This window comes from Rhipicephalus microplus, chromosome 2 (assembly GCF_043290135.1).
Source record: "Rhipicephalus microplus isolate Deutch F79 chromosome 2, USDA_Rmic, whole genome shotgun sequence".
NCBI classification, from domain to species: Eukaryota; Metazoa; Arthropoda; class Arachnida; order Ixodida; family Ixodidae; genus Rhipicephalus; species Rhipicephalus microplus.
In genome coordinates this window covers 211072359-211094386 of record NC_134701.1, presented here as the reverse complement: position 1 = coordinate 211094386, position 22028 = coordinate 211072359, and the positions used below count along the sequence as shown (strand labels likewise).

At 45.4% G+C, this 22028-nt stretch overlaps 1 protein-coding gene across 2 annotated transcripts in view; it reads left to right on the top strand.

Moving 5' to 3' along the window:
- LOC119170437 (cytoskeleton-associated protein 5) overlaps positions 1 to 22028 on the top strand; it is a 94714-nt gene that overhangs the window by 12387 nt on the left and 60299 nt on the right. For both annotated transcript variants that reach the window (XM_075875439.1, XM_075875441.1), the window contains exons 8-15: positions 10 to 67; positions 3521 to 3646; positions 7258 to 7403; positions 8851 to 9025; positions 11492 to 11605; positions 11866 to 11994; positions 13420 to 13662; positions 18275 to 18487. In XM_075875439.1, the coding sequence (XP_075731554.1) occupies positions 10 to 67; positions 3521 to 3646; positions 7258 to 7403; positions 8851 to 9025; positions 11492 to 11605; positions 11866 to 11994; positions 13420 to 13662; positions 18275 to 18487 (1204 nt within the window). The remainder of the gene's footprint in view (positions 1 to 9; positions 68 to 3520; positions 3647 to 7257; positions 7404 to 8850; positions 9026 to 11491; positions 11606 to 11865; positions 11995 to 13419; positions 13663 to 18274; positions 18488 to 22028) is intronic.

The following is a 22028-nucleotide window of genomic DNA, read 5'->3' as shown; positions in this document are numbered from 1 at the left end:
ACTTTGCAGGGTTCCAGTGAAACCAGTCATAGAAAGCATAAAAAAGGGTCTGGCTGCTTCGAATCCTGTAAGTATGAGCCAGAGCTTTTTTTTTTTTTTTTTGTGCTGTACAGTGCAACTGTTCACCACTGTCGTCACGTAAATGTTGCACTTTGTGTGTGAGGACTTGTGTGAGCAAAGTGCAAAGAGGGCGCAAATGATAGATGGTGAGACAGCAAAGCCAGGCGTTTCCGCGGTGCAGGGCTTGCGATTACCACCATGGGTGTGGAAGCTTCCTATTGCTTTTGTGCGAAGGTTTCTCTGCGCATTCACTAGCGACTGTTGGGTATTGTGAACACAAGTGGCTCCATCCTTGTAAACTGTTTGCTAATGGAGACCTTTTAATTTTACATTCTTCTTCTCAGTGTTGATGCAGACGTCCTAGCTGCATTTTGCGTTGTCAGAAGATCACTTCAGTAATATCAATTGAATGAGTGAACTTAAGGGGGGACACGGGTCTTGAAAGCGAAAAAATAGCGAAAAAAACGATTTTTCAATTTTGTTGTTGTTGCATTCAGGACATCTTCCTGCACGTTCTCGCAAAACTCTAGGCCTGTAAACAGTATAGTTTTCCCGGACGATCATATTTACTACGCGAACTTTCTAGTTTCGCTCGCGGTAAACGCCATAAAACGATCAGTTTCGCGCCGCCGCCGATTTGCAACCGTGCCACGGAGCGCAGCCATCTTGGCTTCCTTTGAAACTGCATCCTTCGCCCTTTTTTTTCCGCCAAAAGCGAGTTTTCAGTGATACGCTGTAACTGAATAATCAAACAAAAAAGAAAACGAAACCTAGCTATCTCATTGGCCCACAGCCGCCACGTGACAAAAGTGCGCCTCCTCATTGGTCCGTGGTTGTTTCCGGCTGCTTGCAGCGAAAGCGAACTGCCGCCATTTTGAAAGAGAACATTGTCGTCTGTCGTCGTGCGCCATGCCTAACGGTTATCGGAAATTTCGCACCGTGCACAAGTTCGGCAAATCGCGACGGAACCGTGTTGCGAAACGAAGAAATGCATCGCTGCCTTCGACGGAGCCCGCTGTGCACCTTGGACCGGCATCAGATAACACGACAACGGCGGAACGCGAGCCGGCGACTGACGCGCACGCCCTGGACTTCGCCCCAACGGTTGCGGCAGCGGCCGTGCAGGACACCGGAGCTGCGCGGCCTGAGCGCACAAGATTGGACTCGACTTTTTTAACAAGTGCAGATTGTGCTTTGCGCGAGCAACAAACGCAGCAGAGACTTTCCCAGCTAGCGTCAGTATCGGCGACGGAAAGGAAAATGAAGTGCGTCGCGAGTGACAGTGCCCCGAGTTCAACCACGGCGTATACGGTTGTTGACCTGGACGTTGTAAATAACCTGTTCGAGGTTGGTAGTTGCCGTGTGTGCCGTGTGATCTAACTATTGAGAGGGACACGCGTGAGTACGGCATCGCCGTGAAACTGACAGTGTCGTGCAGCAATTGCGGTGAACTGCGATCGCAGTGGAGCTCGCGGCGAGTTGCTGGCTCGGCGACGTGCAATCCCTTCGAAATAAATATTCTCGCTGCACGGGCGGTGCAAAGCACGGGGATTGGGCAGACTGCCCTAAATGACATTTTTTCTGCCATTGGAGTTTCTCACAGAGGTCTTCACAATAAGACCTACCAGCATTATTTGAAGACCAAGCTGAACCCAGCTACGGCAAAAGCATGCTCTGAGAACTTGGCAAAGTGTGCTGCCGAAGTGAAACAGCTGTACAGTGACCTGAATTTTGGAAATCCGGGTAACATTGCTGTTTGTTTTGATGGCTCATGGCACACACGTGGACACTCTTCTCACATTGGTATGGCCACCGTGATTGAGCTATTTACAGGATATGTGCTAGATTACGTGGTTCTCTCCAATTTCTGCCTCGGCTGTGAGTGTGGGCCGCAGCCAGATAGCCCAGATTATGCTGCATGGAAGGCACAGCACTTATGCCAAAAAAACACAAGCTGCAAGGCAGGCCAAATGGAAGTTGAGGCAGCAAAGATTCTGTTTCAACGTTCACTCTCTCTGCATGGCCTCAGGTATACAACCATGCTCTGTGATGGTGATAGCCGCTCATTCATTGCCATTGATGAAGCCAAAGTTTATGGCTTTATTCCTGTGGTAAAAGAAGAGTGCACCAACCACATTCAGAAGCGAATGGGCACAGCGCTTCGCACCCTTGTGCAAAAGCACAAGTCAGGTGATGCGCAGCGCATTAGTGGTAAAGGACGGCTGACCGCAGACCTGATCACCAAGATCTCCAGCTATTATGGATGGGCTATCAAGTCTTTTGCTGGAGACTTGGATAAAATGCACAACGCAGTGTGGGCCACATTCTATCCCATTACGTCGACAGATGAGAAGCCCAATCATAACTTCTGTCCGGATGGTCCTGACTCATGGTGTAAATATAACTCGGCCATGGCAAAAAACGAACCACCACCAAAAAGCAGGTACAACTTGCCAGAAGCGGTCAGCAGTGCACTGCGGCCCATTTTTGAGCGTCTGGCTGACAAGAAGTTGCTGCAGCGGTGCCTGAGAGGACAAACTCGGAACGCTAATGAGGCACTGCATTCAGTCATTTGGAGCCTCGCACCCAAAGACAAAAATGCCTCACTATATGCAGTCGAGGCAGCAGTTGGAGAGGCTGTGATGAGGTTCAACCTTGGCACCCACAATGCCAGCTCAAGCATATTGCGAGAGCTCCAAGTAGAGCAAACCGCCAAGGGTAGCCGAAGGGCTAATGAAAAGGACTCCCAACGCACTATCAATGCAGAAAGGAAGAGGGGGTCATCAGCAGCCTTTCAGGCAGCTGCAAAGCGGAGGCAAAGAGGAAAGCCCCACCCAGATTATTCTCCAGGAGCCTTCTGAGCCACTGGCTGTTGTAATTTCGCCCATCCAGGAGAATAAAAGGCTTTTTTTCACATGTCTTAGTTTTTCCCACTTTTCTCAAAACACTTTTATTGGCCGTCTCCAATTTTCTGGGTGGCTGTTGTTACCCTTCTAATCATCCAATTTTAATGGGTTTTTTTTTGTCTTATAGCTAGACTTCCAAAGAGTGCAATATGCCTATAATACAATGTTTCTTCACCCTGAAACATTTTGAAATTTTGGGCAAACAACAGACAAAGAATTCATGTCTCAATAAAAATTTTTGAACTTTTATAACTTGGGATAAAATAAATGTAGAAACACGAAATTATGCTTCTTGCACTCATTGAGCATTCAGGAATATATAAATATAATTTTTAGCTTGGTTATTGTAAAATATTTTTTGCCAGTCATCCCAGAAGTGTAAAACAGAAAAAGTTGTATAAAATTTTTTCTTCGTGAGATAGAGAAAAACTGGTTGCATATTTGAAATCAGCACATTAAATTACATATTACCTGCAAGTTTCATTACTCTAGTAGCAGTAGCAATAAATGTTTTGCCCAAGGCCCATGTCCCCCCTTAACTCTTGTATGAACAGGCAGTGAGAACAGCGTCCATCACTCTGGCTGGTGTTCTGTACCTCTACATGGGCAAGACGCTGAGGACCTTGTTTGAAGGGGAGAAGGCCGTCCTTGTGCAGCAGCTTGATGCAGAACTTGCAAAGGTTGGTGGCGTCATTACACACCTCATGCATGTTGACAGCGTTTAGCCAGTGTTGTTTTAAAACCCTATGAAAAGAAAGCGCCATCCCGGAAATTCGCCGATTACCTTTCAAGTATGGGTGGTCGAATATTTGAAAGTTTTGAATATTTGTCAAATATTGCATTTGTAATGTTAGTATTCAATTTAATAACCACATATTCGATAATTTTCAATAGCCGAACTAATTGAACTATTCTTCAAATATTCTATCTTCACAAATATTCTGTCACATTTCGCTGCGACGAACTTGAGATTTGGCGCATTTGCAATAACAGCATTAACAGTAGATCAGGCAGTAATTACTAAGACTTCAGCACGAGTGTTATATCGCCTGCACAGCAATTCATGGAAGCTTCGTGACGGCTATCGATGAATGCGGCTGTAGGTCATCGTGACAAACCTACCAATGATAAATATCTCAATTTAAATCGTGTACTGCTTGCTCGGCAGTATGTTTGGCTTGGTTTAGTGCTGTTACTGTTCATGTAAGCGTACCAGCCGCGCCATCTGTTGCTGCATTGCTCATGGAAACGAAAGCAACTCGGCAATGCTGCATTGGGTCGACAAAATTGCTGTCGTAGCGTAGTTCGGTTCCGTGGTGAGCGAGTACGCAGAAAAAAAAGTCTCTGCGCTAGGGCAAGTGCACGTGTAATTACAGAGAGCGGCACGGACTAAGTGAGCTTGGTAGGCGAGGCACTGTACGCAAGTATAGCTAGAGGCGCACTCAGATTGAGATGTGATGATAACGCGTTCATATGTAGCTGCACCAGTTTTCACTAATAAATCGCTTTGCAAACATGCGCATAAAAGCCTTAAAAGTCGTCAATCGGCTGTACCGCTACTTCAGCATGTATTCTCTTCATAGTTCCGAAATTATTTCATGGTCGCACATATGGTCCTGTGAATAAGTAAGTTTCTCCATGCGATGGCAGAGAAAAGGCCATGCACTTTTTTGTGCAGCAGCTTACAATGGCGTCGTAACATATAGTTCTGTTATGTAAAGCGGCAGACGGAAATTTGAGGCACTTAATGCGTAGTTTCACTGTGTTCCCAACAGCACCTTCGGGAATGCGTCGTATACGCATCGTGCTCGCGCGGCAGCGTCTCCTGCAATCAATCCTCTATAACTTCATTTCTGTGATCTCGCTCTTTTGCCAATGTCGGTTAACTGCCATTAGCAGCCAGTGCGCCGAAAGGGGTTGCGATGCAGTGTAATAGTGCCCTCGTCACTGGGAGTTATGGCTCCGTTAACAAAAAGGTGTAATTTGTGTCTCTTTCTACCACACATCAATAATCGCCTATCTCACACGTGCGTCTTGCGCTATCACAGCGCCTGGTAATCGGCGTGACAGAGTACTCTTGATCGGAAAATGGCGAGCGTGCAGTCCTCGAGAAAGGGAACAGAAGCAAGTCAAATAACGAGTATTGCTGTATAGTTGTAAGACTCTCCAAGTTCTCCTACTTGCCTTAGTGGCTTGACCGGAGAGAACAGGGGCAAAAATTTAAAAGAAAATGATAAAATCTGGGGTTTTGCGAGCCAAAACTGATAGTGTGGGAACCTGGCTGAATCGTGACCACCTAAGCTGCTTTTATAATCGCTTAGACTTGAATACGCGTGTGAACTGTTACATTTCACCTCATCAGGATACGGCTGCCTTGGAGGAATTAAACCAGCGGCCTCATGCTCACTATCGCTAGTCATCATGGCAGGTAGAAAAGCTCTTTTTCTTTTTTTGTAAGAGCAACCACAAAAAATATATTAAAAAAGCAGTACAAAAACTTTGTTTAACATGTGGATTGAACGCAAGACATCAGAGTCGCAAGTTCAACTACGTTTTAGTCATATGCTTCCTGGAAAGTACTGGTGGTGGGCATTTTTGTTTGTTGTGCAATAACAGACTGGAGTAGCTACCAAGTGTACTGTTTCCAGCATAAATATATGATTGAGTAAAAGAATACTGGGGAAAAAAAAAATTGCATCTTTTTATTGTTCGATTCTTATTTGAAGCTATTATGTATTCGTATTCAAAAACTTTGATATTCGCACACTCCCTAGTTTGTGCGCTGAATGGTACTGGCCGTTCGATTTCACGCTCGCACCTTATATCTTAAAAACATTGCAATTGCATAGTGAATCACCATTCGAGTGTTACAAGCACCACCCACACCTCATTTTCTTCAAGTAAAGTCGCCTCAAGCGCTTGCGTTGATTTTGTACGAAACCGCAACTTTGATTGCCCGCGGCCACCTACGGTTCAGCATGTTGCGGGAACTTTGTACAAAACATGAAGATTGGGCGCTGAAAAGATCGCACCCGAGCACGGATCCAGGAGTAGCTCACGTGATACAATGTTTAGGTTTGCGGCCTGTCTATGGCGACAAAAGTCCAGAGAGATCGTGAAAGTCTGCGTAGTGATAGCAAAGGCTAAACTCGCGTCGGAAAGCCGAAAAGTTATTAAATTTGTGAAAGAGGTAACAAACACGATAATGACCTCACTTTTCCTAACAGGAAACTGAAAACGCACTTGATGGGGACGCAATCGCATGATCTACGAGGAGCGCGCACAGCCGAAGCCACGCCGGCACTAAGGTTACCCCGACATCCAGGCAACCGCCCTTCATCCTCGCTTGACGAGCCCGGCAGCTCTGCCGTGGTCTTTCTTCTTTTATTTTTTCTCGCTCCAGTTATATAAGAGGGCATCGAATTGCGACCGTGCAAGTGTGGTACCAAGCTACTGATTATGTCCAACTATTATGGGGTGCACCTATTATGTGCGGGAGTAAAAAGAAAAACTTATTTCTCATGACCAAACTGGGTGTGCGTCTATTACGCGAGTAAATACGATACTCCTAAAGCGGCCTTGCCCTGCTTCACCCTTTCCTTCGCTACGCTTCATCATAGGCTCGTCTATCCTCCTCATCATGTGAGGGCAAGAGGGAGGGGTGCACGTACCTGCAAGCAGACAAATTTTTGTGTGTGTTTGTGTGTGGGGGGGGGGGGGGGGGAATACTCAAGTGGGGACATTGTTCAGTGCTGAGAATAATTAGGTTGGGGGGGACAAAAAATCGTTTCTTGAAATAGCTGGTGAGCCCACGGCTCGGGGCGCTGCCAGATTTGGCAGTGTTTATCTTAATGGCATTCGGAACTCAATGCGCGAATTTACTTTAAATCTTGAAAAAAAAAAAAATGATTGGAGATGTTTTAAAGGCCCTTTAAGTAGTGCATTTTGGATATGAATGCTCTTTTGGACCTGCCAGATTAACCCAATCTTTTCGTGAATTATAAATTCGCCTTTCAAGAAGGTCCTGCTCTTCACTGTTTCACTGTACCTTGGGGAGTTCTCTGCTTGTGAAAAACACTTGGTGCCAATGTGGAGTCATCGTAATTTTAAGGAGATTGAAAGTAGTTCAGGGTTTGCCTTTTATGTGTAACAATTCAAAGAAAATTTTTCAAAAAAAAAAAAAAAAAAGCTCAGAACAGCTGTTCTGGTGCAAGATGCTTTGTTTCGTTAAAGTTGTCATAGCTTTGCACTTTCGATCCTCCAATTGCAATGTTATCTTTCACACGTCCAGCTGGAAGGTCAAAAACCTCCCGCACCCATTCGAGGTGTGCCAACTTCCTCGGTCAACGAAGGTGGAGGTGATGCTCCGGAGGGTGCACAGGAGGCGCAAGAGGCTGCCCTCGATATGGAGGACCTGGTTCCTCGAACTGACATCAGGCAAGTTGTTAGAAGGCATGCTGGACTGATGCTTCGCTGCTGTTTACCTTAGGAACATTGTGAGCAATTAAAGTATTTGGAAACGTTCAATTTTTTTTAAATTCGCATATATTGAAGAGAAGAACCGGTGAACAGAGAGAAAGCATACTTAATGTCGTCTACAAATTTAAAGTTACCTTCTGTAATTCCATTGAACAAGACAACCCTGCAAGTGGAAGCCAAACCCACATCTGCTGCATTTTACTAGCAGCATCTTTTCCATTCAGCTACTCTCATTTAGCACTTTCATGGGTGTTGGTGTACAATATGGGAGTGCCTTGCCAGGGCTGTTCATGGCCATGAGGGCAGATAGTGCTTTCTCCACGCATCAAGTCAATGCTTGTTAAAATGCAAAGGCTGGTATGTATAGTATGATTTGAACGGCAGCATGCAGTCATTCGAAAACTGGCCGCATGGACTGCTGCCACATGTGTGCATGTGTGAGAGAAAGTGCGTACTTGCTCTCTTACACGTACATTATTAATCCGTGTCTAATGAGAAGCCCAAATTGCGAGCTTCATTTCGGCTAGTGTGCTGCTGCTGTAGCAAAGTTTTAAAAAAAAGGTGGTACAGTTGAAAAACAAACTAAATAAAGCTATTAGTTACAGTGAGGAACAATATTCGTTGCTTGGCAGCCAAAGATGCATGTCAAAAAATTTGGAGTGCGGAGATAATCGCACTTGGTCTGAACGCTCTGTAAACTGGTTGCCTCTGTCATTGGAGGATCTCCATTCATGCCAAAATATCTACGTTCTATTTCATTATCCCAGCTTGTACGCGCCTTAAAGGGACTCTAAAGAGAAACAATGACGTGATTGAAAAACTGCACTACGAGAACTTCAATGCCATACATTTCACTATCATAAGTTCATTATTAGCAGAGAAAATTGAGGTTGGAGTTTAGTTTTTAAATTTCGGAAACCTTGACGTGGGACGTCGAAAATTTCAAAGTGTAAGTGGCGTATTTTTACAACATTGGCTCAGTGACATTTTCTGAAGCTTTGTATGCTAGGTCTGTGGCACCCACAGATGACTTACTTCATTTTTATCGATTGGAAGCTATGTAGAGCCCAGTAGACGCCTTCAAAATCTATGCTGTCGTGGTGTTTGGTGCGGGGAATTCGAGGTGGCGTCTCCACCTGCATTTTCTTTTTGCACGTTTTCTGATTTGCCAGGCATCGTGTCACGGCATCGTGTTTCCGGGATTAGGAAATTGTGCTTTACTAATATGCCAAAAATCGTTTTGCTTTTTAGTGTTGCTTTAGTGGGCTTGTCCCACTATATCTGTACTGAGGTATTCAGGTATAATGACAGTATATCAAAAGTTCAGCCAATATGGCACAAAAAATTGTTCTTACTGGTGCCATGCACTCACTTTCTCTCCTTGCATTTGTATCCACCCAAACAGTGGCCAGCTGACGGAGTCCCTGCTGTCGGAGTTGTCCGACAAGAATTGGAAAGTTCGCCAGGAGGCCCTCCAGAAGCTGGCAGCCATCGTGGATCAGGCCAAATTTATTTGTCCTGAGCTCGGCGACCTGCCGGCCGCGCTGCGAGCGCGGTTGCTCGACTCGAACAAAAACTTGGTGTGTCTCGAAGGCTGGTATATCGCATGTTTGTGTCTGTACCCAAGTGCACTGAGGTTCTCGCTTGATCTCCACAGATGCTAGTTGTTTGTTTAGCCCTTTGCCTTGTCTTGCGAAGCTCGGAACATTCATGCATTGCCCACGCCCAGTAGTGTGAACCATGTAAAGTCCAAGGCAAAATTTCGCAGTTTTTGTTGCGAATCAAAGATTATTTGAGCAAATACACGCTGGATGATTTTGTTTTATTTTTGTTTTCATGTTCTTAAAGGGCCACTCGCCAGGTTTGATAATTTTGAGCTGACAACCGCAATGCGTAGACGAGGCGTTCATGATCACGTTCGCCAAAATTTGCAACGCTACGCGCCGCGGAAACGGGTCAAATTTCAAGATGAAAGCTGCACCCCCTCCCCTTTGCCGGCGCACGCGTAGAGAATGAGGGCATGACGTGGGCGTAGGAATGGCCCTACGTACACGGCAATGCAGTGACGTTGATCCTCTACGTAGACGACTCTGCTCTGACGTCAACAATATACCACGTGACATGGCAAAAATTATTTAACACAACATGCATAGTTTATATATTTGTTAGTTTAAGAGATGAATAAAACTTGAAATAAATAATGAGGCACAATAAAAAATTTGGCGCGTTTTTCTTGCATGTTTTTCCCGTGAAATGCTACGAGATGCGGGGCTAATGTGCCAGTGTTCTGCATGCGTTCGGGTCCCCACGGTCAGCGCATTGAGCAGACGACCGCCGTGGAACACTCCTACGCGTTCGCACACTCATTGTGGTGCGTTTCCAAACACTCCTGCAGAAACAGCCAGAACACCACAAAATAACGCTGGTCAACAACGCAACGCCGCTCGCGTGGACGGAGGCTGGGCTTGTTCGGGCACATCATGCGCACGTCACCTCTTGGTCGTATGCTGGAGAGTGTGGGGAAGAGATTTGGCTTGCGGAGGCTACGCGGAGGAGTGGCAAGGGTTTCGAGATCGCCTCCTCTCACCCTCGTTTCGCGCCGCTTCAGAAAACCTGTTTTAGTACTGAAACCATCGAACGATGGCCGAGAGCTGCATGCTCTAAGCTTTGGAAGTGTGCGTGCAATCGGGGCATGCACTGTCTTCTACAGTGCGCATGGCTGTCGTTGCCACAGCCACTGTGGACGAAACCGTTGTCGTTCTTGGCGCTCTCATGTGTGACAACAGCAACGTAACTGACAGAACTCCTAAAGTGTGCAAGCGTCCAACGCTCGTCGGTCAAGGCAGCGCTGCTTTCCGCAAACTCTGTCGACAAAACCGCGGGACATGCGATCATAAATAGCATAAAACTACTTAGTTTTAAAGGCTCGTGCGCCTCCAGCGCACGTGGATTAAAAAGGGAACTAGTACTATTCGCCACAATCTCTGCACACAAAACCGCGGCAACACGATAGCAATCTACTAGCTCTGTGGGAGTGTGGCTATCGCAGCGGTAGATTAAAGGCAGCAAAGACTTATAAAAAGCCTAGAAGCGTTCTGGCATTCCTGTCCAAAGAATCGGCTAGCAAGCCAAACATTGACCCGCGCTTTCGCAGCAGCCAGCTGTGCCATCCTGTTTGTTCACGTGTGTCCGAGGAAGACATACGAGAGTTGTCTGTACATACGGAAATATATTTTGCTAGTTGTTTTGATGATGCGAAGTTTTAAGAGTATTTGACCTCCCCCTTTGAGATTCTTGCCTTAGGGGGAAACCCTACCCTCGTGTGTTCGGCCACTCCAAGACATAAGACAGCAACACTCATGTTTGCGCTTGCGAGTGGGTCCCCCCCCCCTCCCGTTTTGCTTTTTGCTATGTCTTTTTTTTGGGGGAGGGGGGGGGGGCAAATAGTTTAGTGCGACCCTTCCCCCACCCCCTGTTGCAGAAATATCCCTGATTCAGAATCCTTGAACTTGGCAGGTATGTATTTGTATAAGAGTTTAAGGTGGGCATGAAAACTGTGAAATTTTTCTGTCCTATAAAGCCTGAATGCTTGAAAAAAAAAAATTGTTTTCTGTGTTATTGGTGTATAACAGCCATCTTGGAGGATTTTTCAACTATTGCCAATCGGTACTTATTAGCAAACATGATGGAAAGGCTAACTATAGAGGGATTTTTTTTGTCCTATTTGTATTTTCATTGTCCTCCACGGGCTTTTAAACAGTTGGTTCATTCCAACTAGTGCTGCTTTCTAGCTTATTGCCACTATGGCACTGTTGTTCTAAGTTAAAAAAAAAAAGAGAACTTACTAGCAGGGGTCTATATTATTTGTGGAATGGTAAATTGTTGGGAGTGATGACAAGCCTGATAAGATGAATTTTCGCAACAAAATGGGCATCGAACTTCGGTATCTGAGCGGACAGCTGTAGGGATGGGCGAATGGTAAACTAGGCTTATTTCAACTCTGGCTGTTGATGTACTTATTAACTATGTTCTACACTGTATTTCAGGCTATCCAGGCTCTGAACATATGCCAGTGCCTGGGTGCAGCCCTAGGTCCCCACTGTGGACCCTATGTTCGTACTCTTGCACCCGGCATGTTTGCTGCCCTGGGTGACAGCAAGGTGGGTGCCCTAAAACTTGCCTATTCTTATTTTCAAATGAGGAATTCTCACTTTGCAATCGCCCACATTTTCGCTAACTATTCACTCTTGTTAGTTATCAGCTGCAGACACACTTCAAGTACAACACATAAGTAGACAAGTAGTAGACATTACATTGCATGCGCTTATCTGTTTGCAAAAACTTTTGCAACTTTCTGGCTGAATGTCATTGAGAGATCGCCTTCACCCAATGTGTCAGCGAGTGCTTTGTCTTTTACCAGAACATGGTTCGTGCGGCTGCACTCTCCTGCCTGAACGAGTGGTCTTCCCATGCCAGCCTGGGGAGCTTCTTCGAAAATGAGATGCTCAAAGATGCACTGAAGGCAGAAAACCCCCTGCTTCGATCAGAGGTGAGCCCCTACATTTCATGAATCAATCTAATCTTTCAAGAACAATCAAGAACAATGATGTAAAGGCAGTACAGTTTAAACACATGAGAAGATTCAAAGTTGCATCATATAGAGGGGGGTCCTGTAGATTAATAATAAATGACCATTTCACGACTACGAGGTAAGAACATTGTGCAAAGATTACCAGATAAATTGTCGAAGTCATTGATCAAGCAATACAATTAAGACTGCAAAGTTGGCCAGTTATGTTTGGTTCATTGCAGAAAGGAGATCAGCGCAAATACAGAAACAGAAGACTCGCTAATGTTCATTTCTTATTCCGTTACTCTGTTTGCACTAGTTTTCTTTCCAATGAGCAGGGCGATTCAGGGAAAAATTTTTGGTGATATCCATGAAATGAAAGTGGTGTACAAACTTGCAGTCCAGTGACCGTTTCCTCTGAGTAGTAGTCGGCAACCTTAAATGCTATGCTTATGAGTTTGGCAAATTAATTTGCACCTTAAGGCCTTTCTGCCAAGATTTCTTGCTATGTAGAGAACTTCTGGTTTTAGTTATTATTATGAAGTTTATTATGAAGCATTGGTTCACCATCGTGAAGCTATTCAGCAAAGAAGCAGGTGGCGAGGCAAGTGGCACTTCATGGAAGCTTTTTTTGTCAATTTTTGCCATTACTTTGGAGGCAACATTTTTTTGTTACTTGAATAGCGAAACAAAGGAAACCTGTCCCTGGTGACATTTTTCCTTTCCTCTTTCAAAACATGTTAACAAATTTATTTTGGCATTGTCTTTTTATTTTTTTCGACCCAAGGTTTTCGCCTACAATGCAGGGTTTTTTTTATTCTTTGGCTGCATGACTTGTGCCCATTCATGCATGAACCTCGCTCGTAAACATTGTTTGCACTTGAAAGCAAAAATGTGGTGTTCAAAAGGATGGAGTTATGGATGCAGGTTTGTAAAAGTCTCAAGGCTAACTGTTCCTTTCACTGCTTATATTATGATTTGCAATACAGCAAAGGCTTGTTGTGAGAATGTGACAAAACTTGTTTGTTGCTCTTTTACAATTACAAGAGAACCAATGAATTCAAGAAAAACAAACGAAGTTCCCGTTATGAGACAACTGTTTTCGAGCTTCGTGTGCATACAATTGTATATGTCTCAAAAATTTATCTGTGCGTATACACAAAGCTCACAAGTTCTCCTTACTGTTAGTGTAGCTTGAAGCATACCACTTTGGTAGCTTCAGTTAAGTTTGTTGATTGTTCGAGTGTCTGTCAAGGTCCTTCATTCTTATTTTCTTTTTGCTCCTCCTCCCCCTCTTTTTGTTTTTTGTTTTCTTTTCACGTGCTTTACAAATCAGAGGGTGGAAGTAGGCTGTCGGGAAGTGCGACTCTAAGCCTGCGCTCCTTGTTTCGCCCTGTCGCGCAGTTGTTTGGCTGGCTAGCAGAGCGGCTGGGTGCTAGCGACGCCAAGGGAGTGCCCGGTGCAGAATTGGCGTCGTGCCTGCCCCACCTCTACCAGTGCCTGGAAGACCGCAGCGGGGAGGTCCGCAAAAAGGCCCAGGACCTTCTCCTGCCTTGCATGCTTCATCTTGGCTACGAGTCAATGGCACGGGCCACCTCCAAGCTTAAGGCTTCCTCCAAAACGCTAGTCATGGCGCAGCTCGACAAGGTGATGACTCGTTAGACATCCTCTGTCAGGGTTTCTAAACCACTACCTGCTTTTGAAATATGCATATATGCAGTTTTTCTTTGTGTTTTACCAGCACTAAAATGCTAACTTTAGCTTTAGAGTGGATCACCGTCCACATATCTCCCACTTCTCACGCTCGAACACTACTGAGAACAGTACCATCGATTTCTTATTGAATTTGTCTTCAAAAGGCACAATGATTGAATACTTGGCTTGGCTACAAAACTACGAAGTATGCTCGGTTCAAAACCTTTTCTTTAAAATAAGGAAGCATGCTCTTCTTTTTGCTGCCGGCACAGTAGCTGACACAAGCGTCCTGGCTTTTGCGTTGAACAGGTGTATGTTAGAAAGGTTCTGAACAGCTCTGACGCTTAATGAAAAAAACTTGTGCAGTAGAAAGCAGATGCTGCTGTGATTAACTCTGCCAAATTTTTTAGCCTATCCACACAGCACATAAACACAGCAGTCAACACATAAAACTAACTACCGAAATATATATATTTTCCGAAGTGAACAGTAAAGCCGCTACAAATCCTGCCAAGAAATCTGGCAATCGTATTGTTTTGTTGCCCAGGAGATAGGGGCGTTATGATGCTGGCTCATCTTGTTTTTGTAAAAGCAGCCAAAAGACGGATGGGATAAAGTAATGTCATTATCATAGTCAAACTCGTTTATAACTAACTTGGAAAGTGCCGCAATAAGTGGTTGTTATAACAGTAGTTTGTTTTTTGTGAACTCGTCCTAAAACATGCACTTTCGATGTAACTGTTCTTTTTCTTTTATATGTATTTTTATTTAAATGCGCTAACCCCAACTGTCACAAGTTGGGTTTTTTAAGTGATGCCTGGTGCTCACTGGTGAATTAAACCACATTCCTAATGAACTCTCGCCGTTCCTCTGAAGCACAGTACCGCCATGTGGAACTACTCATTCCTAGCTAGTTGTGTGCACGGTGTTGCTTACTCTGCCCTTGCTGTCGCATGTTATGCCGTTCGCAGTGTAGTCCGGAGTGAGACAGCTCCACATTTTGCGCATTTTTATGTTTTCATTCTCTTGGGTCTAGCTACTCCAAAAGCATAAAAATTGTGAAAATTGTGCCGAACTGCTCCAAAACAGCCTGAAAAACAATAATTTTGATGCCAACCTCATCCTCAGTGGGGGAAAGAGGCGGAGTTGTGTACATACATGATTTTCCGAGCTTTGCCAGGTATACAAAAAAAAAAAAGAGGTACACCCGAGCGTTTTATTTACTTTGCACCTTTCTGGTGACGAAGTCTTGCATAATGCCGCTATAATCTCCTCTGGACTGTTGTAAATATGCGTGACGCCACAAAAATGTGCTGCCATTTATCGAGCGCACTGGTTCTACTAGCTAGGCTTTGTGTTTTGGATCCGCTGTGCGTAGCGCATTCCTCTGGTCACTGAAGTTTTCATGTTGACTCAACTGCATGCGATGCTTCTCCTAGATGCTCTGGCACGTGGCTTCTAAAACTGGGTTCGTGGCTTCTCTTCATTAGCAGCTACCGTATATTGCCGATTATAAGTAGACTCCTAATATAAGTTGACCCCCCCCCCCCCCCCCCCCCATCTTGCAACCTCTTTTAGGCAAAAAAAAAAAAGTCTATACGAATTCGGGCTCATGCTGCAGCCATAGCACACCAGTAAGTCATTAGGAAGAGGGAGTGATGCAAAGAAACATTTATTTGACCGTGAAACATGGCTTGGGACACGTCATCGCTTGAGAGAAGGATGCAGCAGTCGCGATCATTGCCATTGTGTGGGCTGCTGGCCGTCGGAAAAAGGGGGCTGATGGTACTGAGATGCCGCACGTGGAAAACCCTGTGCGAACCACTGGCAGTCCATACCGGGCATCATTAATTGCTCCACTTCACTCAAAGAGCTCTGTGTGAGCTTGTTTAGCAGGATGTACATATTCTTTGCGACAGTACACGCTTTTGTTTCTATATCATTGTAGCAAACACTCGTACTTTTGCTCTTCTGGTTGTGAACTTAATCTCGAACCGCCTTTTCAATGGCAGGGTATCATCCAGACTTCGGCGTGTCGCAGTGCACGGGACGATCTTGGTTTTTTGTTTTTCTCCATTCCCCTCGCACTTTCTTTTCCAACACATCGAACTTCAGCCCTGCTTCAATGTTGCTTTCTGACTCCTGTGTAGAGGATTGCTTGCTGCTTCAAAGCAGCGCTGTGTTGTTGCCGGTGTAGCAATGGCACCTTGGCATAGGTTGAGCAGCTTCACAAATCATGCACACCACTGTTTGCAGGCGAGGCTACATGCAGAAATAGCGAACAGACGCTTGTGGACGCATGCGTGGGGTGCATGTGACTGGTCATGTGGTTTAGTTCCTCGCAAATTGTTGCCAGCCCACACAGATTTTACGTGCAACGCCCAAGGTCCTTCATGGGAAATACGAATTTTTTTAATTGCCCAGTTGGCAAGCTCTGATACTAAGCGATCAACTAAAGCAAGAAACTCGTGTCACGTCTTTTGCGAAGAATAAACCTCTCGTTTTTGCGATCGATGCATGTAGAGTTTTTTGCAGCAAACAAACGTATTTCGCATTGTTAGCGAGCCAAGGTGAGGGCCGGTGTTGTTGCCGAACTCGCCCGACAGACTTGCCGATTTTTTGGTGCTACCATTGAAACCGGGATTCCGTCAGTCACGCATCATGAAAAAATACTATATCTCCAACTTGCTGACACCTCCTCCTCTAGCCACCATAGCCATACCATAGTTTCGCGATTGTCGTGGAAGATCTTAAAAATGTCCGGCTCCAAAAGCGGCGTGTGAGCATTGGGAGATGGCAGTTCCTGCAACTCCGTTGCCCTTGCAGCTGATGTTATTGATGCATCGAATAGCAGTGAATAGCGTTCAAACCAGTGTAAACAATGTGGAAGGCCACCTCAGTGCTTTATTCATGACTCGTGATGCGCCGGCAATCACGTGGCTCAGTTTTCATAAACGTTGATTTTCCACTGCTCCCTTTTATAATCGAAACTCGCTATGAACACTTTAAGAGGCATTGCGGCATCCTGGCTCTGGGCTAAGAAAGCTTTTGGGTGTAGCTTCTCGTTTCATTGGTGTTTCGATCTGCGGCCGTTCCTCAGTTTGACTTGCATACCATTTTTTTTTTTTCTCTTACTTTTCTTCTTTTTTACTTCCCCCCCCCTCCCCCGCAAATTCGGCTTCTGCAGGTTCAGCGATTTTGCGTGGCCAAATTGCTTTTGACCACACGTACCCACCGCTGCGTGTCAGCACGTTGCTTTTTGACATGGCTCCGCACCCTCCTCCTTTGGGGAATTGCGCACCCTTTCTCTGCATAAGGTGAGGCGGCGTCAAAGAGCAACGCGATGATGCGCTGCGACGGGTATGTTTGGTCAAGCCTTGCTTGCGCTGCGCGATGCGAGCGCTTTTCGAGAGTTGCAGAGCGGCGCGGGCAGCAATCGTAGTTCTATCTGTTATCGGGAGTTCTGCGTCAACGGTGATGGCATTTATCATTATAGAAAATAGAACTGGGCAATGTGGGCAGTGTTAATAACTTTATAGTTGCGTGCATTGAGAGGCATTATTAGCTGTTCGCTTATCACATAGCGCCATACGCACGAGCCTTTATGGGCTTCCGGAGGGCAGGGCAAGGGCTGGCAGTTGCCCCTTCATAGAATTTTGTATAATGCTTTTGTATCCAGTAGCAATAAGCGACAGAGCTTAACGCACTATCAACTACTATTGCCAGACATGCCATGGCATTTAAAGAAAGAATGCCAGTGTTGAATGCTTCTCCCTCTCCCCTGCAGACGCATCCCCCTGAAATAAGTTCTGCGGATGCCCTTGCGCGCTTTATGAGATAGCTGGTGCGGTGAGGTTTCTTGTCTTCCGCGCTGCACTCTTGAAAGCGCAGTTGAGCATATAGAAAAACAGACGTACAAAAAATCAAAGCAGTAATTTGCTAAATCATGTCGCTGTTACATAACTGATTCTTGTGCAATCGCAGATTTTCAATTTTCTACGAGTGTGATTTTTGTCTTTTTCAAACGTTTCCAGTGAACCTAGTATTCAGAATTTTTTTAATGATATTTCACATGTTTGTTACAAGGGTGAGATTACGTGTATGTAAATACTAGGTAGTGCAGTTCATACCTGGCGATAATCAATTTAAAAACCTGTTTTACTGTTATGTGTATTATAGGCCAAATAAAATACGCACTTGTGCCCCCAGGGCTGCTGAAAATTTGTTTTTTTAAGCACTTAAAACGACATATTGAGAAAGTCGTTAACTGCTCCAAAGCAAGGTTCGTCTGCTCCAAGATTGAAATTTTGCTGCTCCAAAAACTTCCCACTTCAGTCTTGGTTGTCTCTCCCCTGTGTCTCACCATCGCGCTATGTAATTGCGCACTGTATCTTATAGCTGTATCCAATTTTTATATTTGATTGGTTTGATCTTTGCATGTTTAATGTTGCCGAAATTATTGCATGCATACTTTTCAAGGACAACTTTTAGTGCTCCTTTTCTAATGAGCACAGTGTTTAATTGTAGCATCGCTCACTGTAAGTGCCACTCGAAAATCGCGCAGGTTCGGCCTCAGCTTCCGGCCAAAGTTCCACCCAAGGGCAAGGCCACTATTCTCAGGGGTGGGAATGCCCAGGCTGCCACTTTGCCACCCCCAACGGCTGCTCAATCACAGCAGGCAACCCATCACGTTGAATCTGTCACACCTGAGGAGGAGCAGGGTGCAGTTGGCGGAAGTGCTGGCGGTCGCCTGCTCAAAAGCAGCTCGAGGAGCAAGGTATGTGGGATACACCAACTCGATGTCTGTATCAAGTAATATGACTGACCACTGTGAGTGAAGCCAGTGCACAGTTGTTAAGTAGACGAGGGAGCCACTACAACAGCACTGTGGTGGTTGTCTTTGTTCTTGTCTACATGGGGATTTTGCACTGGCTTTCTGGTGTGGTCTGCAAATGTTGAACCTCAACAAGCTCATCGAGCAAGCCTGTACCGTACTAAAGAATACAGAATACGCTCACTTTTCTTTGTGCCTACATTATTCGCGCTTCACATGGGGGGGGGGGGGGGGGCAGACATACTTTGAAATAGCCAATGGCCAGCTTTTTTAATAGCCTTCCATGGTGTGGTATAGATTCGCAGTTTTGTGAAAGACTGCAAAGTGTAGTAAGGTTACTGAAAGGGAATACGGCCGCACACTCGCTTGCAGCACAAAGCTTTAGAAAAAAAATATATGAGCAGATTTCTTTAAAAGAAAGCTTCCTCACTTGACAATTTTATAATAATACACTTCACTGTAAGCATGCTGGAACATGGGTGACAGATTGCAATGATTGGTGCATGTGCGCAGTTAGAACAGCATTTTCCTTGAGAGAACCATACTTTGGGCTTTTGCTGGGCCCTAAAATGCCGCAGTTATTGGCATTCATTGAGGAAGCCTTGCAGGGCGTTGGATGCATATCGTACGAATGGAAATAAACATTGGCACCTTCCTTGTGTAAAAGGGGTGTTTCTCGATTTAAAAAAAAATGAAGTGATGCAGCATGAATGCGCATAAGATGAATACACAAAAGAGGCTTGGCCCACACAAATGCACAGCACTGTCAAGTTCCTTCTCTTAGTTTCTTACCCATTCTCCCTACATCACGTCGCATGAACAAGCGTTCACTGCTGCCTTAGTTAAAAAAAAATGAAGTTGCATGTGTGGACTGTTGAGGCTGCTACAGTCCTGAGGCAGCTATGACCTGAATCTCGTCGGTGGCCGCACTATGCGCACGTAGTGAAACCATGCACGCACTGGGTCGAAAACGAAGAGCAAACGACGCGGATACCGCAGAAAACTATTTGGTAGGGTGCCCTCCATATCCAGCGCGACTCCACATGTGACGCTAACTAAAAACTTAGCAAAAGTAGTTCTCTTTTGTTTGTGGTTTGGAGGGGGAGGGAGCATCCGCGCATGCGCCTGTGGCAGCAAGAACTGCGGAAACGCTGGCTCGTGGGGCGCAGGCCCGCCTGCCCGCTTCGTCGGCAGCAGGGCAGCTGCGGAAGATGCATGCTCGTGCCAAAATGACGATATCTGGGGCAAAATTCTGACATTGGTTGTGGCTAAAACTCGTTATATCGAGGCTGTCTCTCGCTGTTATGCCCCTGACACACGGGCACCCTGAAGTCCTTTAGACAAGGGGACATCTTTCGGAAAGGCGTTCGGGCGCAGTGACACACGACAAAGGAGTAACTCCTTTCCGGCAAAGATCCTTTTCGCAAAAGCAGATCCCACATCTACTTTTCTGGCAGGAAGGGAGTACTCTCGCATACAGTGTGCATAATTTATCATTAGAAGAAAATGTGTCGCAACACTGCGGTGCCCTGTCAGTATTTTTTTGCGCTGAGAAAATGTTTTCATTTTCAGCAGCAGTGCGATTTGTTGAAAAGTGAAGGCCTATAGTCTGTCCATACTCTCAAACGCCTGCATTACGTCACTAGCGCGATCATGGTAGGTTTGGCAGCGGCAGTTGCTGTGTCGGCGACGTATCTTGTAACAATGGAGTCGGCTCAGTCGGTGAAGAAAAAACCGCGCGTCCAGTGGACTGAAAAGGAGACCTGGGCGCTGATAAAGCTAGGGGAGGACCATTTGGACGCCTTGCGAGGGCAAAAGCACAACGGTGAAGTGTCTTAGAACGGCAATGTGTCTTCGAACCAGCGTTCGTTGCGCACATAGGCCCACCTTTCGCGGTTAATGGCTCGGGGGGACAGTGCGGAAGCAGTCAAAATGAAGCTGTTCATGAAGAGTCTTTGTTTGAGGCTCATCACTCTTGCCTTCGCAGCGTTTAGCTCATCTTTGATGGAGCCGAGGGCGACAATACTCAGGCCCACCTCAACTGTTGCTTTATCTCTGTCTCTGCGCTGAGACATCACAAGACCACGATGAAACGCGGCACGCCGTCACTGACCCAGCTGGACGCAGCCATGCATATGTAAAATCACGACAAAAAACAAAAACATCAAAACACCGACTGTTCATAGTTGCCAGACGAACTTAAGTTGCTGCTAAAAACGCAAAAAAGCAAAAGAAAATTACAGGTATGTGCATTATAAGCAATCAGGCAATAAAAAAAAACGGTTTTATGCTCCGGCGTCGCTGAATGTGATGTACATGCGCAGATTCTTTTTAATATTTCCAATCTTGCTGCTTCCACAAACAGCGCCATTTTTTCTGCAGCGTTCTTCTGAGGCACCGCCTAAAGCAGTAGTCCGGTGCCGTGTGTCATCAGCGCCACTCCTTTCTGCGAATGGTCCCCTTAGGCAACAAAAGGGGTTTACTTCAAAGTACTTTAGTTTTGCCCGTGTGTCACGGGTATTACTTGATTACCAATAGCTGCTCTTTCTCTTGGTGACACTCGGTAGGGATGCTGGTATGTCACGGGTATTACTTTGTTACATACATATGCTTTTATGGAGTAATGGTGGGGAATAAAAAAAATTGTTATTTGTAAGTGCGTTATAAGCAGGTTTAACTGTAGTAGTTTGGCACAGCTGCACAAGATTTCTTCTGGTGAGGCTCATTATGACGCCGCTTAAAGGTAGGATGTCTTCCAAGATGAGACTTCCTTAGCTTTAAAAGTATTGTTGTACCAACATGATTGGCAGATTGGGTGTCGCATCTTATATGCTTTAAGCAGCATGTGTCTTAGCACAAACTCTTCCTTCATATCTTGATACAAAGAATAAAATTGAAGTGGTCCTGAACCGCAGCTTGTGCTTGGGGAAAAAACACGTATAGACTTTGCTCTGAACAGCTTGACCAAATCTTGCAGTTGTGCATGTCAAGGAGAGTTTACATGCGAAGCGTGAAGTTGCCATTTTCTCAAGCGACCCCTCTTTGAACAGAGGCCCATACTCTCGCTCTTGGGAGGACTGTCGTACAGGAAAATTTTTATTGTACAACGGGTTTCTGCTGTTGGTCGATAGCTGGCATAAACCATGAGCGGCATTTGGATTAGAAGAGCTTCTTATCATGGGGAATCCAGACACAACAGTCTATAGTCTGGGAAAATTACGTAGTTGCAGCAATGGCACACTATGGAATCTCGCCTGGAGAGAGTGATTGTGTTCCATAATGTGTACTCAAGTTCATGAAATGGGTGTGACATGGCTTCTTTTCCCTGTGTTTTCCCTCGCAAGTGTAGCTTCCAGCATGCTCATCAGGGCAAAAAAGAAAAAGCGTTTAAAGTGTGCAACGAATCGTTGCGACTTCGCTTCCTGTGAAAAATTCTTTCGGTGATATATTTGGGTGACAATAAACTTCGACATTAAGGTCAATC